The sequence below is a fragment of the Helobdella robusta genome, assembly GCF_000326865.2.
Source record: "Helobdella robusta unplaced genomic scaffold HELROscaffold_17, whole genome shotgun sequence".
NCBI classification, from domain to species: domain Eukaryota; kingdom Metazoa; phylum Annelida; class Clitellata; order Rhynchobdellida; family Glossiphoniidae; genus Helobdella; species Helobdella robusta.
Window position 1 is genome coordinate 689,069 of NW_008703942.1, and position 12,937 is coordinate 702,005.

The window sequence follows — 12,937 nt, forward strand, 5'->3', positions numbered from 1 at the left end:
AAACGACAAAAATGAGATGGTTCTTGACGGAACAAGATGAGATCAAGCTACAGTGGAGAGAATACTTCAACCGTCTGTTAAATGAAACAAATCCCATCAATGTCAACTTTGACGCTCCACCCATCGAAGGTCCGATTCCAGACATCACTGTAGAGGAGCTTACAGAAGCTTTGAAAGCTATGAAGGATGGAAAGGCAGCAGGGTTTTCTGGACTCATAAATGACATTATCAAAGCATCTGGTACTGCAGGTATCCAAACGTTACTACAACTTTGCCGTGAAGTGTGTAGAAATTGCTCAATGCCGACTGAATGGAACTATAGCATGACAGTTCCGCTATAAAAAGGCAAAGGTGATCCATTGAACTGTTCATCATATTGGGGTATACGTCTGTTAGAACACTCCCTGAAAATTGTCAAGAAAATCATTGAGAGAAGATTAACGTCGTGCATCACAATCGGAAATTATCAATTTGGTTTCCTAGCGGGGAAATCAACAATTGATGCAATTCACATCTTTTGGCAGCTGCATTTGATCGAGTTCCCCGTGAAACAATCAGGTGGAGTCTACGTCGACAACTCATTCCAGAATATCTTGTTCGACTTGTGATGGAAATGTATACGAATACTAAGACTCTCGTCAGCACAACGGTTGGAAACAAAGATGCATTTGACATCGGCGTTGGAGTTCACCAAGGCTCGATTCTCAGTCCACTGTTATTTATAACTGTGATGGAAGAAATTACAAAACCGATACGCACTGGTGACATTTGGAATCTAATATATGCTGATGATATCGTTTCAACAGCCACGTCTGAGCAGAATGCAGCACAGATGTTTGAAGATTGGAACACCAGACTCGCCGATCATGGATTCAAAGTCAACATCAGCAAAACCAAAGCAATGAACACTGGTGAACCCATCCAATCCACAGCTACTGGACGATGACCCTGTTCAGTTTGTAAAGCTGGTGTAGGTAACCATTCAATCAAGTGTCAGCAGTGTAACCAGTGGTGTCACAAACGTTGTTCAAAAATAATTGGTACTTTATCTAAAGTGTCCAATTTTGTTTGTCCTGCTTGCATCAATCCTCAACAACAAATTCGAAATAGCACTGGTTTCGAAGCCATTAAGGTAGAGAAAGTCACATCGTTTCAATATCTAGGGGATGTTCTGGATTCTACTGGAACAGCTGAAGCTGCCGTTCGAGCACGCATACGTGCAGCCTGGAATAAATGGCATCTCCTTGCCTCTATATTGATGCGGCGTGACATCCCACTACTATTACGATCAAGACTTTAGAAATCTGTGATACGTCCGGTGTTGTTATATGGTGCAGAAACATGGCCAATGATAACCAAACTGGAACAACAACGAACTGATTTGAAAATGCTCCGATGGATGCAACGAATTAGTCTGAAGGACCACATCAAATCTACCGAAATCCTGCGTCGTGCTGGTTTAGATGATATAAAGGACGAATGCCGGCAACACCGGCTGAGGTGGTTTGGTCATGTCAAACGAAGTGGAAACAGTGCCATAACTTCTCTTGCAGATGTTGAAGTACCTGGCACACGTCCCAAAGGCCGTCCAAAGAAGTCCTGGTCGCAAACAATCGAGCAAGACATGAAAGCTCTAAATTTAAATGAAATGGATACAACTGATCGCCTAATTTGGCGCTAAAAGTTGATGACAAAGAAAACAATGTCCTACCTCGGGAGAACTGGGTCTCTGGACGCTACTCGATGATTGATTGATTGATTGATTGATTGATTGATTGATTGATTGATTGATTGATTGATTACTGCAATTTGCTCCTCTTTAACGCCTCCAAATTATCGAATAACAATTTCGGTCGATTTAAAATTGGTCTGCCAATTCGTTTACGATGACGGGCTGTAGAACAACTCTTCAGTGTGTTTGGATTCATAATACGTCCTCGCTAACGCTATTTTTTGAGATCTCAGCATGACTGACTGACATGTGCAGACATCTATTTATTAGGTAGCAGTAGAATGGCAAAAAAAATCGGCTGTTCCTTCACGAAAAGATATCCATTTTGATGATGAACATTGAGAACTGTGAGGAAGGAGCTCGAGAAACAGTCGAAACTCATTGAAATATTCTTTCGTGATTTGAGACGAAGCTGGTCTATGCATCACAATGATAACTATGTCGATAGAGGGTTTCAGATACAAACACATAAGTATTCGAATATTTTCGGATGAAAGTTTAAATCCCTCTGAGACGTTCTGAGATAATTTTTCAGATTGAGGACAACACCACCATGCGGGCCAGAATGAACACCTGAACCGTTTACCAGTTTCCGTGCGACGTCAAAACATTTGTAGCCATTGTGGTGTAGATCTATGCAAGCAAATATCGTCAGAAGTGAAATGTCTGTTTTCATCTGCTGCCAGAACATCAAATTTCTTGTCTTGAATTTGTTCGGCAGACTGACTATTTAAATTATGGGCAAAACTCAAATTATTTGTAGTTTTGCTATTTTTTTTATTAAACGTTTCCTAGTAAAATTTAAAATATTTTATTATTAACAGAGTAGATATTTTGATCAAATTTACGTTTATATTTGCAGCGCCAAATATGAAGTGTGAAATAATAAAATTATGTATCGGATTATCGTTATTTTTGAATTGCACATGAGAGAGTCGTACACGAATTAAAATATACTAAAAAATGTTATTTGCAGGTTGGTCACACTGGAAAAGATTGACGTTCGGAAACTACAACAGAATTTATAGTCGAAATTTTTCCGCATTCCATTATTTACTGACTGTTTTAAAAGTTTAATTTTTTATTAGTTCACTTTATTGATATTTATTTAAAACTGAAAAAAAACAGATAAACAAGCGGTTGTGTCAGTATTTAAGATCTAAATCAAAAATTCCTGCTTTCACTGTAAATGATTTTAGAATAATGAATATTTTATTAAACCAATTGCGTTGCCGATAATGTGCTACGGACAGGGGGCTCAAATTAAAAAAGTTGGCTACCTTTTTTAGCTACAATTTTTGCAACTAAAACAAGTGCAAAATTTAATTTTATTGTTGTGGAGGAGTTGAAATAGTTTTCTTTCAAGGTTTTTGTAAATTTATGTAGAAATTTTGTTCAATGTTGCCTTGGGAAGCCTCCCAAAAAATGCCATTTTGGGAGGCTTCCGTCCCAAATCCCCCCTTATCTACGCCTCTGATTAAACAAAAGCAAAGGAGTTTAAGAGAAGAATAAAGAGTGGATTTTAAACAAATTTTTGATCACATAAAATTTTATAATTTTTTTTGATAGGAATATGTTTAAAACATTTTGATTGACTCACATTATAAAAGTGCAACGCAAAATGGAAGGTCACATAAGATTTTATCTCCTTCCCTCTTTGTAACAATCAATCAATAAATACTCGTTTATAGTCTCCATCCGTTATGGGTCGGACTTTTTTATTCCAATCATCAGTTTCTGTCTCCAAGCCGATCTATCCATTGCGTCTCTTTCCTTGAGACCAAGTGCCTTTAAAGTCACGTTTGTCACAAAGTGACAAACGTGAATTTCTTAATTTTTTGACCCCCTTACCAAAAGGTGGTATTCTTTATAAACTGCTCCTTATTAATTCAATGCTGTTTATGAAATGAAATTTTATTTGTTCCTCCGTTTAAAAACAATAAGAGAAAAACAGAATGACCATAATAGATTTTGTAGACAAAATCAACGAGTACGGCAACCTAAACTGAAATCATATGGAGATCAATGTAAATAAACAGGATATTTATATATATCATAAAATATTTTTTTGAAGATATAAATTTATATATATATATATATTTCCACCAATAATTTACCGCGAGAACAGTTATGTACTACGTTCACATTTACAGTCGATACCTGTATGCGAACACATACGCGTATATATTATATATAGACGCACATATACACATACATATATTTGTTCCTGGAGTAATCGAACATGTCTTTAATTAATTTTTTTTAGTCTTTACTATTGCAGCTCTGTCATACGCAGAACCACTTACAATGTTGCAGATATAGTATTTGTATATCTTTTATGTTCTTCATTTCTTCAACCATTGATTTGAAGCAGCCATCTTCGCCACAAGGGCTGTTTATCCTTTTCACACGACGTACACATGTATTTATGTGCACGCGCAACCACCGAATCATATACGCTGAGTATATGATAGCCATTGAGATGTTTGACTCAGCGCGCATTTGAGCCACCTCGCCGGCCAACATGCGACAACTTACGTCGTCTACCCATTTACCAGCCTCGAAAGGATGGACGACTGGGTTGGCCGGGGGTCGGCTACCCAGATGAACCTGTAGAAACTGCAGAATTCGATCCCGGGTCGTGGGAGTGATAGACGGACACGCTAACCATACATAAATATACATATGTACGTATTTATACAATCAATCTTCGTTTTGCGTCCAGAGACCCGGTTTCCCGAGGTAGGACGTTGTTTTCTTTGCCATCAACTTTTTGCGCCAAATTAGACGATCAGTTGTATCCATTTTATTTAAATTTAGAGCTTTCATGTCTTGCTCGATTGTTTGCGACCAGGACCAGGACTTCTTTGGGACGTGTGCCAGGTACTTCAATATCTGCAAGAGAAGTTATGGCACTGTTTCCACTTCGTTTGACATGACCAAACCACCGCAGACGGTGTTGCCGGCATTCGTCCTTTATACAAGAGTGTTCAAATACTTTTTCGTATACAAATTTGTCCATATTCACACATAATTATACTTTTTGATGTAAATTCTACATTCACTACATCACTATATATCTATACAAATACTTTTATACGCTCACTTAAGAACTCGTACACATACACCCATTCATGCACGTATATACACGTTCGTGTGTAATCATACTCATTCAATTTCAAATTATGTCTAATTATATATTACATTTTTTCATATATCATCAATTTATATGTTCCGTAAAATCTTCTAAAAATGATTTCAAAGAACGTTTCAAAATCGAGGAGTTCATATCAGGTGTAAAGTCATGAAAGTCATTATTCAACAGGAAGTTCAAAAATCTAGTACCTCTTCTATACAGTCTACAGATGATGTGACTGTAAGATATTTGTTTATGACGAATTGGCGAGTAGACAGTTTGGGTGCCTTTGACTTTTGGTTGAAGTGTAATTGATAATTGTTGGACATTGCTCGAGTTCGTTTTATTAGTTGCTCGTAAACAAGTGTTGCACAGTGATACTTATTCAACTGAGTAAAATTTAGATTACTTGTTAACTTGAACAGCAGCTCATACAGTCATAATTACGTCGCTGAAATACATAGAAAATATAATTTAAATTAATGCTTAGTTAAGCAGCTTGTGCAGCTATACAATTTTCAATGAGATGCGAATGACACTAGCCTTGCGTTTAAGGTTAAACAATTCGCATAATATATAGGTCGGTCAGTAAGGTTAATATGGATTATGTACTCTTCACGCACCACGTTATAAAGTGCAGGCAAGTGCGGTTTTTGACATTGCCAATTGGATAGTTTTTTTTAACTTTAACTGATTTAGTTTGTTTATATTAACTGCATGAATAAAGTAAAGAATGGCAGAGTTAATTCTCTCTCTTAAAGATAATCCTTATTTTGGTGCCGGTTTTGGTTTGGTTGGCGTCGGCACTTTGTTAGCAGTACTTCGCCGTGGTTTGCAACATTCTTTGATATTTTTCAGACGTAATTATATGACAACATTAGAAGTAACCAGCCGCGACAAAAGTTTTTATTGGTTATTGCAGTGGTTGAATAGCCAGGGTCGTCGGACCCAGCACTTAAGTGTAAATACTTCGTTTCAACAATTGGGCCCTGGTAAAATAGAAACACATTTTTTTTTTGTGCCTGGCCCGGGAGTGCATTACATCAGATACAGTAAATCATGGATTCAAGTTGAAAGAAACAGGGAAAAACAGGTTTGCTATGGACTCTGCCATACTTTTGATTAGCATTATTAGATTATATTAAAAATTAAACTATCACTATCTAGTCTCTGTCTACAATTTTTTACCTTTTTGATTCATGTTTCAATTATTTTAATAACACAAAATATTGTATCCTAGCTAAATTTATTTTGTTAATCCATCTCATTTAAAAAACAGATGACAGATTTTCAGACTGGAGTGCCATTTGAATCAGTTATATTAACTACTTTTGGAAAAAAGCAAAAGTTGTTTGAAGATATTCTTCATAATGCCAGACAATCTGCACTTTTAATGCAGGAAGGAAAGACTATCATGTACACACCTGCAGCCTCTGAATGGCGACCATTTGGACACCCGAGAAAAAGACGTCCTTTATCATCTGTGGTTTTAGATAAAAAACTGGCTGAATATATAGAATGCGACATTAAAGATTTTTTAAAAAATCAATCATGGTATACTGAAAGAGGGATACCCTACAGAAGAGGTTATTTGTTACATGGACCACCTGGATGTGGCAAAAGCAGTTTCATTACCGCCTTAGCAGGTGACTCCAATAGCAAGATGAAACATTTGTATCATCTACTTAATAAAATTTTTCCTTAAAATAACGTGTAAATTAATTAATTTGATATCTATATGAAGGATAACACAAATTTTTAAAGGTGAACTTGAATTCGGAATTTGTTTATTGAATCTCAACCAAACTGGCCTATCTGATGACAGATTAAATCATTTGCTAAGTGTTGCGCCACAGCAAAGTATTATCTTGCTCGAAGATGTTGATGCTGCCTTTGCAAGCAGAGATTTAACCAAAGAAAGTAATACCATTGTATGTATTATTAAAAAAAATTAACACAATCAAATGCTTGCAGTTTTGATAACTCTTGATTAAGATCCAGGTGTCTATCAGGGGATGGGCAAATTAACCTTTAGTGGCTTGCTAAATGCATTAGATGGTGTGGCTTCTTCAGAAGGTAGAATCATTTTCATGACAACAAACTACCCAGAAAGGTAATTTATTTTACATGTATCATTAATGATGGCTATTACTATTATGTAATATTTTGGTCATTCAAAATATAGATTGGATAAAGCATTGGTGAGGCCAGGAAGGGTGGATGTGAAACTGTTGATAGATTACTGTTCTGATTATCAACTACAACAGATGTTTTTGAAGTTTTATCCACACTGCAACATTCAACAAGCTAACATATTTGTTCAAGAAATTAGGCAGAATGAAATAGGAAAATCTATAAGTCCAGCTCAAGTCCAAGGACACTTTATGTTGTATAAGAGCAGCCCAAAACTAGCAATTTCTAATGTTAACAAAATAAATATTTGATAAACGTTTTTTCAACATTTTATTATTACCAATCAAAAAAGTAGCTATTACAAGTTTTGTTTTGATTTGTAATATCAATATTCATTCTCTTAATGAAAATATTTCTTTATTCTTTCTTTCTGTAATTCTTGACATTCAAAAGTATGTATGTCGGGAAAGCAGTGATTGAGACAAACAATACTGTTCCAACAGCAACTTGTTCCTTTAAAAAAATTCAAAAAAGAGATTCATTATCATAAAATGTGTTTTAATATTTTAAATAAATAAAAACGTTAGTGGAGTTAATTTGCATTCAGTTGTACAAATATGCCGCAACCAACAACTTCAGTCAAATCAACTGAAAGTGCTTTTAATGACTGATAAAACATGATAAATTTGATGCTTTTTAGACATAAAATAAGTGCCGAGCATATTTAAAAAATCTCGAATAAACTCAAAAACTTTTTCAAAGTTTTGAATATTTGATTAGTTTTCTTTGAGTGGTGCCTCTGTGCCTTAGCCAGTGATAAAATATTTTTAATATGTTGGCATTAGGTTTAATTGTTTAATTGAATAAGGTTTTAGGTCATTATAATTCTGCAAGAAAAACATGAAATAGAATGGTTTCATAAAAAAGTGCCATAAAAAGAATATAAAAGGCTAATTATAAAAATAAAATGAGTAGTAAAAAAGCTCTGGAAAAAATTAGTTTAAAATTGAATTTAAACCTAAAGTAGTTTAAAATTAGTCAATTTTGACTCAAAATCAAATGTGCAGTTTGAAATCAGAATTAAAAACCAGATTTATCTTATAGAATATACACGGTTATTCTTATTATAGAACCACCTGAACTGATAAGAAGCACAAGAGATTTTTGTGAATAAAAATTTAGATAATCATCTTATCTATGAAAATTTGATTTTCTTTTATAATAAGTCAGCTTTAGTAGCTTTTACTGCTTTAGTTAGTAGTTGCTTGGTTTAGTAATTTATTTAATTAGAAATATTTTAAAAGAAAATTAGCACGCTCACGAGGTAGTATCCAAAGATTACGTACAATATCGAAATTTTTATTTGAAATTGAAAAAAATGTGAGCAAAGCAAGCAGGAGCAAGAAAATTGAAATTAGTGGTTGGTAAAAAAGAAGCATTAAAGCTGTAACCAACTCCGGTAGATATTAAGTTGCGAGGTGGACCCGCAACATGATGGCGAACCATGACATTACCAAAACATTTCTTTGTTAACTGCAAACTACGACAGAGCAATGACGACATTTTCGAAAGGCAACACCCGGAATCTGAAACGAATTTCCTTCAATGTCACAACTTAGTACCGATGCAAATTCACTTTTAAACACTAAAAAACCACAAATACTTGAAAAACATAAATGAACCAAAGATTTTCAGAGAGCGTTACGTGGAACCCATATATGTAAAGAAGAAAATTGCATGGAATTGTAATCATAAAGAAGAAAATTGCATAGAATTGCATAAAATTTATCATTTTTAATTTAATAACAGCTACCAAGAAACATTACTTTCTATTTAATGATTTTTTATGTAAAATATAATAAACATGCAACGACCATATATACTTAGAATTTTATGTGTATACCATGGATATAAGTGTATACTTAGAATCATATATATATAGAATAAAACAATAAGAGAAAATATAGAATCTAATAATGTTCTTGCTTTTAAAAGTTAACGGAGATTGTTGTTATGATAAAAAACTTGAAAATAAAACTTGAAAAATCGGTTAAATTTTCAAAATTTCTTTCTTTTCAGATCTATAGTGCTGCTTATAGTATTTACTATGTAGAATATAAAAAATACCTTTCCTTGATGATCCTACTCTTCTCTTGTAACTTCAATAGTTTTATCCTATTATTGATACATTGTAACTCAGTTCAATACTTTTTTTCATCGCCGTTTTATATAAATTTACCAGACCAGCTGACATGATGGTATCGTATTGAGCAAACATGTCTTGGTAGACAACCTTTCAACAATCTGGTCAACATCCTTCTCAGTGCGTAGAAAAAATTGGAAAATTTTATATCCTCATTCAAACACCACCGTTTATATGTTACGATTACGACACACAACATATTCATTAATTCTACTTTTACCTCAAAAAGGACAGAAAATTTGTCAGCCGCATAATTCACATTTAAACCTTATGAATTATCCAAATTTTTGTACAAAATATTATTAAGTGTGTCACAACATTTTTGATTTACCGGTGTTATGCTTAACAACATTGTTCCAGTAGTGCGGTACGATCATATGGAACATGTTACTTCTTTAGTTTGATCTAGGATTGATCCATGTGTTCTAGATAATTAATTATTTAGATGTCCATGGGATTGATCATTGTAACTCGCACTACTCTCTACTATGGTCTTCCTGATTCTACACTCTACCCTTTAAGTAAAGCTTTAAACTCTAATGCTCGTCTAGTTGCTCAGGCCCTTTCTTTTCTCATTTATCTCTATATCATTGTTTTCTTGCACTGGCTACCTTTAATATATATAATAATTTTTTAAATTTGCACGTTTATTTATAAGTCTCAATCTAAATTATTTCATAAGTACTTATCAGATATATTAATTGAACCTAAACGCCCAGTTTACGATCGTCTTTTTGTTTTCACTTCTTAACTCGTGTTAAACACTCATTTGCTAAATCTGCATTTTTTTCTGCCCCTTTTCTCTGAAACTCTCTACTTCCTTGTCGGACTACTTCTCCATCACTTACAAAATTCAGGGCAGATGTCAAAATCCGTTTGCTAAATTCATTGAAGAGCACTGTTGAACATCGCAAAAATAGCGCTTTATAAACTACTTGATTGACTGTTTGATTGATTGAGCCTAAAAACGTCTTAATAGTCGTTCCTATTTATTGCACTGAAGTGGATGGAACGAACAACTGAAAACATGATTATGAGCAACCTCATTGGCAGTTATCAGAACTAAAATTTCGAAAACAGCAATCGCATCATCAACATTGTCATGTTCACACTTTTCAAGTGACAAATTGAATGAATTTCCTTTGATCAATTTTATTATAATGTCTTACTTTCTTTGTTATGATTTTTCGTGATGGTTTAGATACAGTATTCATTTTGATGAAGTTGTGATCTGAATACATTCCAGGTGGATAAACCGTACAGCTCGATATGGGGAAATCACTTCGAACGGTTTATAATTTTTTAAATAAATAGTATGATCTCCATGACCTGGATTATCCATTGAATTATATAATTCCATGGGATTATCTCAGTCTTGTCTCAACATCAAAACTAAAACCAGGGTACTGCCAGATTTATTGACAAATTATTTATATTACAAACATAACGATAATAAAGAATTTCCTATATGTTATATTCTATATATATATGGTGTTTGCAATAAACGCATTCGTGCTATCGTCATTAATTTTCCATCGTCTTTGCAAATATTTTGTTTTTGAGTTCTGTGGTTTTAACTTAACCCGTGAAAGAAAAAAAATTATTTTGAAGGTTGACTTTATGTTTAATGGCTGGTCCAGTCGTCTCGAAAGTTGTAAACGGTGCGTTGTTTAACACTATAAATCATTTTGTTATTTAAATCTTGGAATGAATAAGTAGATCATCTGTTACGGTTTGGCGAGACTAGTCGCTAGTTTGTGGTGTCAATTAAATTAACAACTTTAATTAACTGTTTAACAACTGAACATATCAATCAGTTAACAATTTTATTGACTTTCACTTTATTTTATATTTATATGACTTTATTTTTATATATTAACTATTTTATACTTTCTATTTTTACTAACAATCAAGAGTAAAAACATTAAAAATAAAATAAATTTGAACAATAAGTAAGTTATATGCTAGTTATTGTCAAAAACAACTCTGGATACAATACCACCAAGGAACATGCTGTTATTTTCATCAATAATGGCATTTCTGACAGTCTTAATTCAATCTGCTTGAATTTGACTATTATGAGTACTATACTATATTACTACTATAAACAAATGTATACATATATATATATATATATATACACTGCAAGAATTGTTGTTGGTGCTAGTCGTGTTGAATATATTAGCCCACTTTTGTCAGAACTTCATTGGTTGCCGGTCAACAAAAGAATTGATTTTAAAGTCTGTGTTTTGGTTTATAGATGCTTAAACGGGTTGGCTCCGCAATATCTGTCCGAAATGTTGATTGACAAATCATCGATTTCTTTAAAAACTGGCCTACGATCAGATCGGGGAAATTTGTTAGTGGTCCCGGTTACTAAATTAAAGATTGCATTACGTAGTTTTGCAGTTTATGGACCAAGGCATTGGAATGAACTTCCATATTTTTTGCACCGGTCTGGTCTGACACTTCCCAGTTCAAAAGTCAATTGAAGACATCTTTTTTCCTTGTAGAAAATTGCCATAGTTGTAAAGCGCCTATGAGAATGTTTTTATTAGGCGCTATATAAATGATCATATAATAATAATAATAATATATATATACACACACTACCTTCACTGAGTTGATTTTTTTAATGAACATGATTAATAAACTTAGTTAGACTAAGTACTGATGCTAAATTCTAGGTTTTACTGCTTACTACTAGCTAGTTTTACTAGTTAGCTATTTGCTAGTAGAAATAGTTTAAGTACAATAGTATAATATAATGCTGTACAAGTACATACACAAATGTAGTACTTAGTGGTGAATAGTCTATCATTGTTCGTGTCTGGACCTAGTCTAATTTAGTGGCTACATTGCACTAGACCTTAATGCTAAACAAACGTATAAACATAAGCTTTATTTTTTGTGGCAAAATAAAATAACATGTTACCTGCCAGACTTGGTTCAAATGAACATAGCTATAAATGTTATGATAATATGATCTATGGCTTGGTTTCTAGTTTAACTTACTTATTTAACAAATTGATACTTAATTATTCTGTGACCCATATTATTTTATATACTGTACAAGCAATATTTTATTTACTATAAATGGTTTTCATCAGCAGTGTTATGTGCTCTGTGGTTTATGCTACTAGTTGCCATTGTTGTAAGTAACTGTGCACTTCAAACATAAACTGTTTTCATTTTAAAATTAAGAACACACATGTATATCCTCTTTGGTCACCATCAAGAAATTAATGTAATTTAATTATATATAAATATTAAATAAGTTGAGACTGTTGTAGATACAATTATTAAGAAACATCTCAGAGCTGCAATAATAAAGACTAAAAAAAAATCTCTGATTTTTCAGCTTTGATCAGTCTCCAGTTCAATTTTTCCATATTTCATGTTATATTTTTATTATTGTTTTTTTAACATATACATATAGAAAATTTTTTATATATAAACTTTGTTTTCTATATAAATGGATTAAAAACAGTGATAAAAAAAATGATCCAAATTTTGAAAAATTGAGCCAGCAACTGATCAATGCTGAAAATGCAGTGGTATATCTTAATAATTATATATGTATATATTTATATATACATTTCTGACAGTTTTAATATATATATATATATATATATATATATATATATATATATATATATATGTTGGTAATAGACCATAATTTTTACAATATTCTATAAATTCTACCGAATGTTTGGCGTTAATANTGTTTGTA

At 33.1% G+C, this 12,937-nt stretch overlaps 2 protein-coding genes across 2 annotated transcripts; one reads left to right on the forward strand and one right to left on the reverse strand.

Moving 5' to 3' along the window:
- Positions 1-2,186: 2,186 nt before the first annotated feature.
- On the reverse strand, positions 2,187-5,197 carry HELRODRAFT_170072 (hypothetical protein; the record flags this gene model as incomplete). Its single annotated transcript, XM_009015893.1, has 3 exons — positions 2,187-2,458; positions 4,039-4,351; positions 5,078-5,197. 3 exons carry the CDS (start codon positions 5,195-5,197, stop codon positions 2,187-2,189), a joined length of 705 nt encoding a protein of 234 aa, XP_009014141.1.
- Positions 5,198-5,601: 404 nt separating this feature from the next.
- HELRODRAFT_75858 (hypothetical protein) lies at positions 5,602-7,312 on the forward strand (the record flags this gene model as incomplete). The annotated part of the gene is made up of 5 exons (XM_009015894.1): positions 5,602-5,961; positions 6,148-6,514; positions 6,633-6,788; positions 6,864-6,981; positions 7,054-7,312. 5 exons carry the CDS (start codon positions 5,602-5,604, stop codon positions 7,310-7,312), a joined length of 1,260 nt encoding a protein of 419 aa, XP_009014142.1.
- Positions 7,313-12,937: the final 5,625 nt, after the last annotated feature.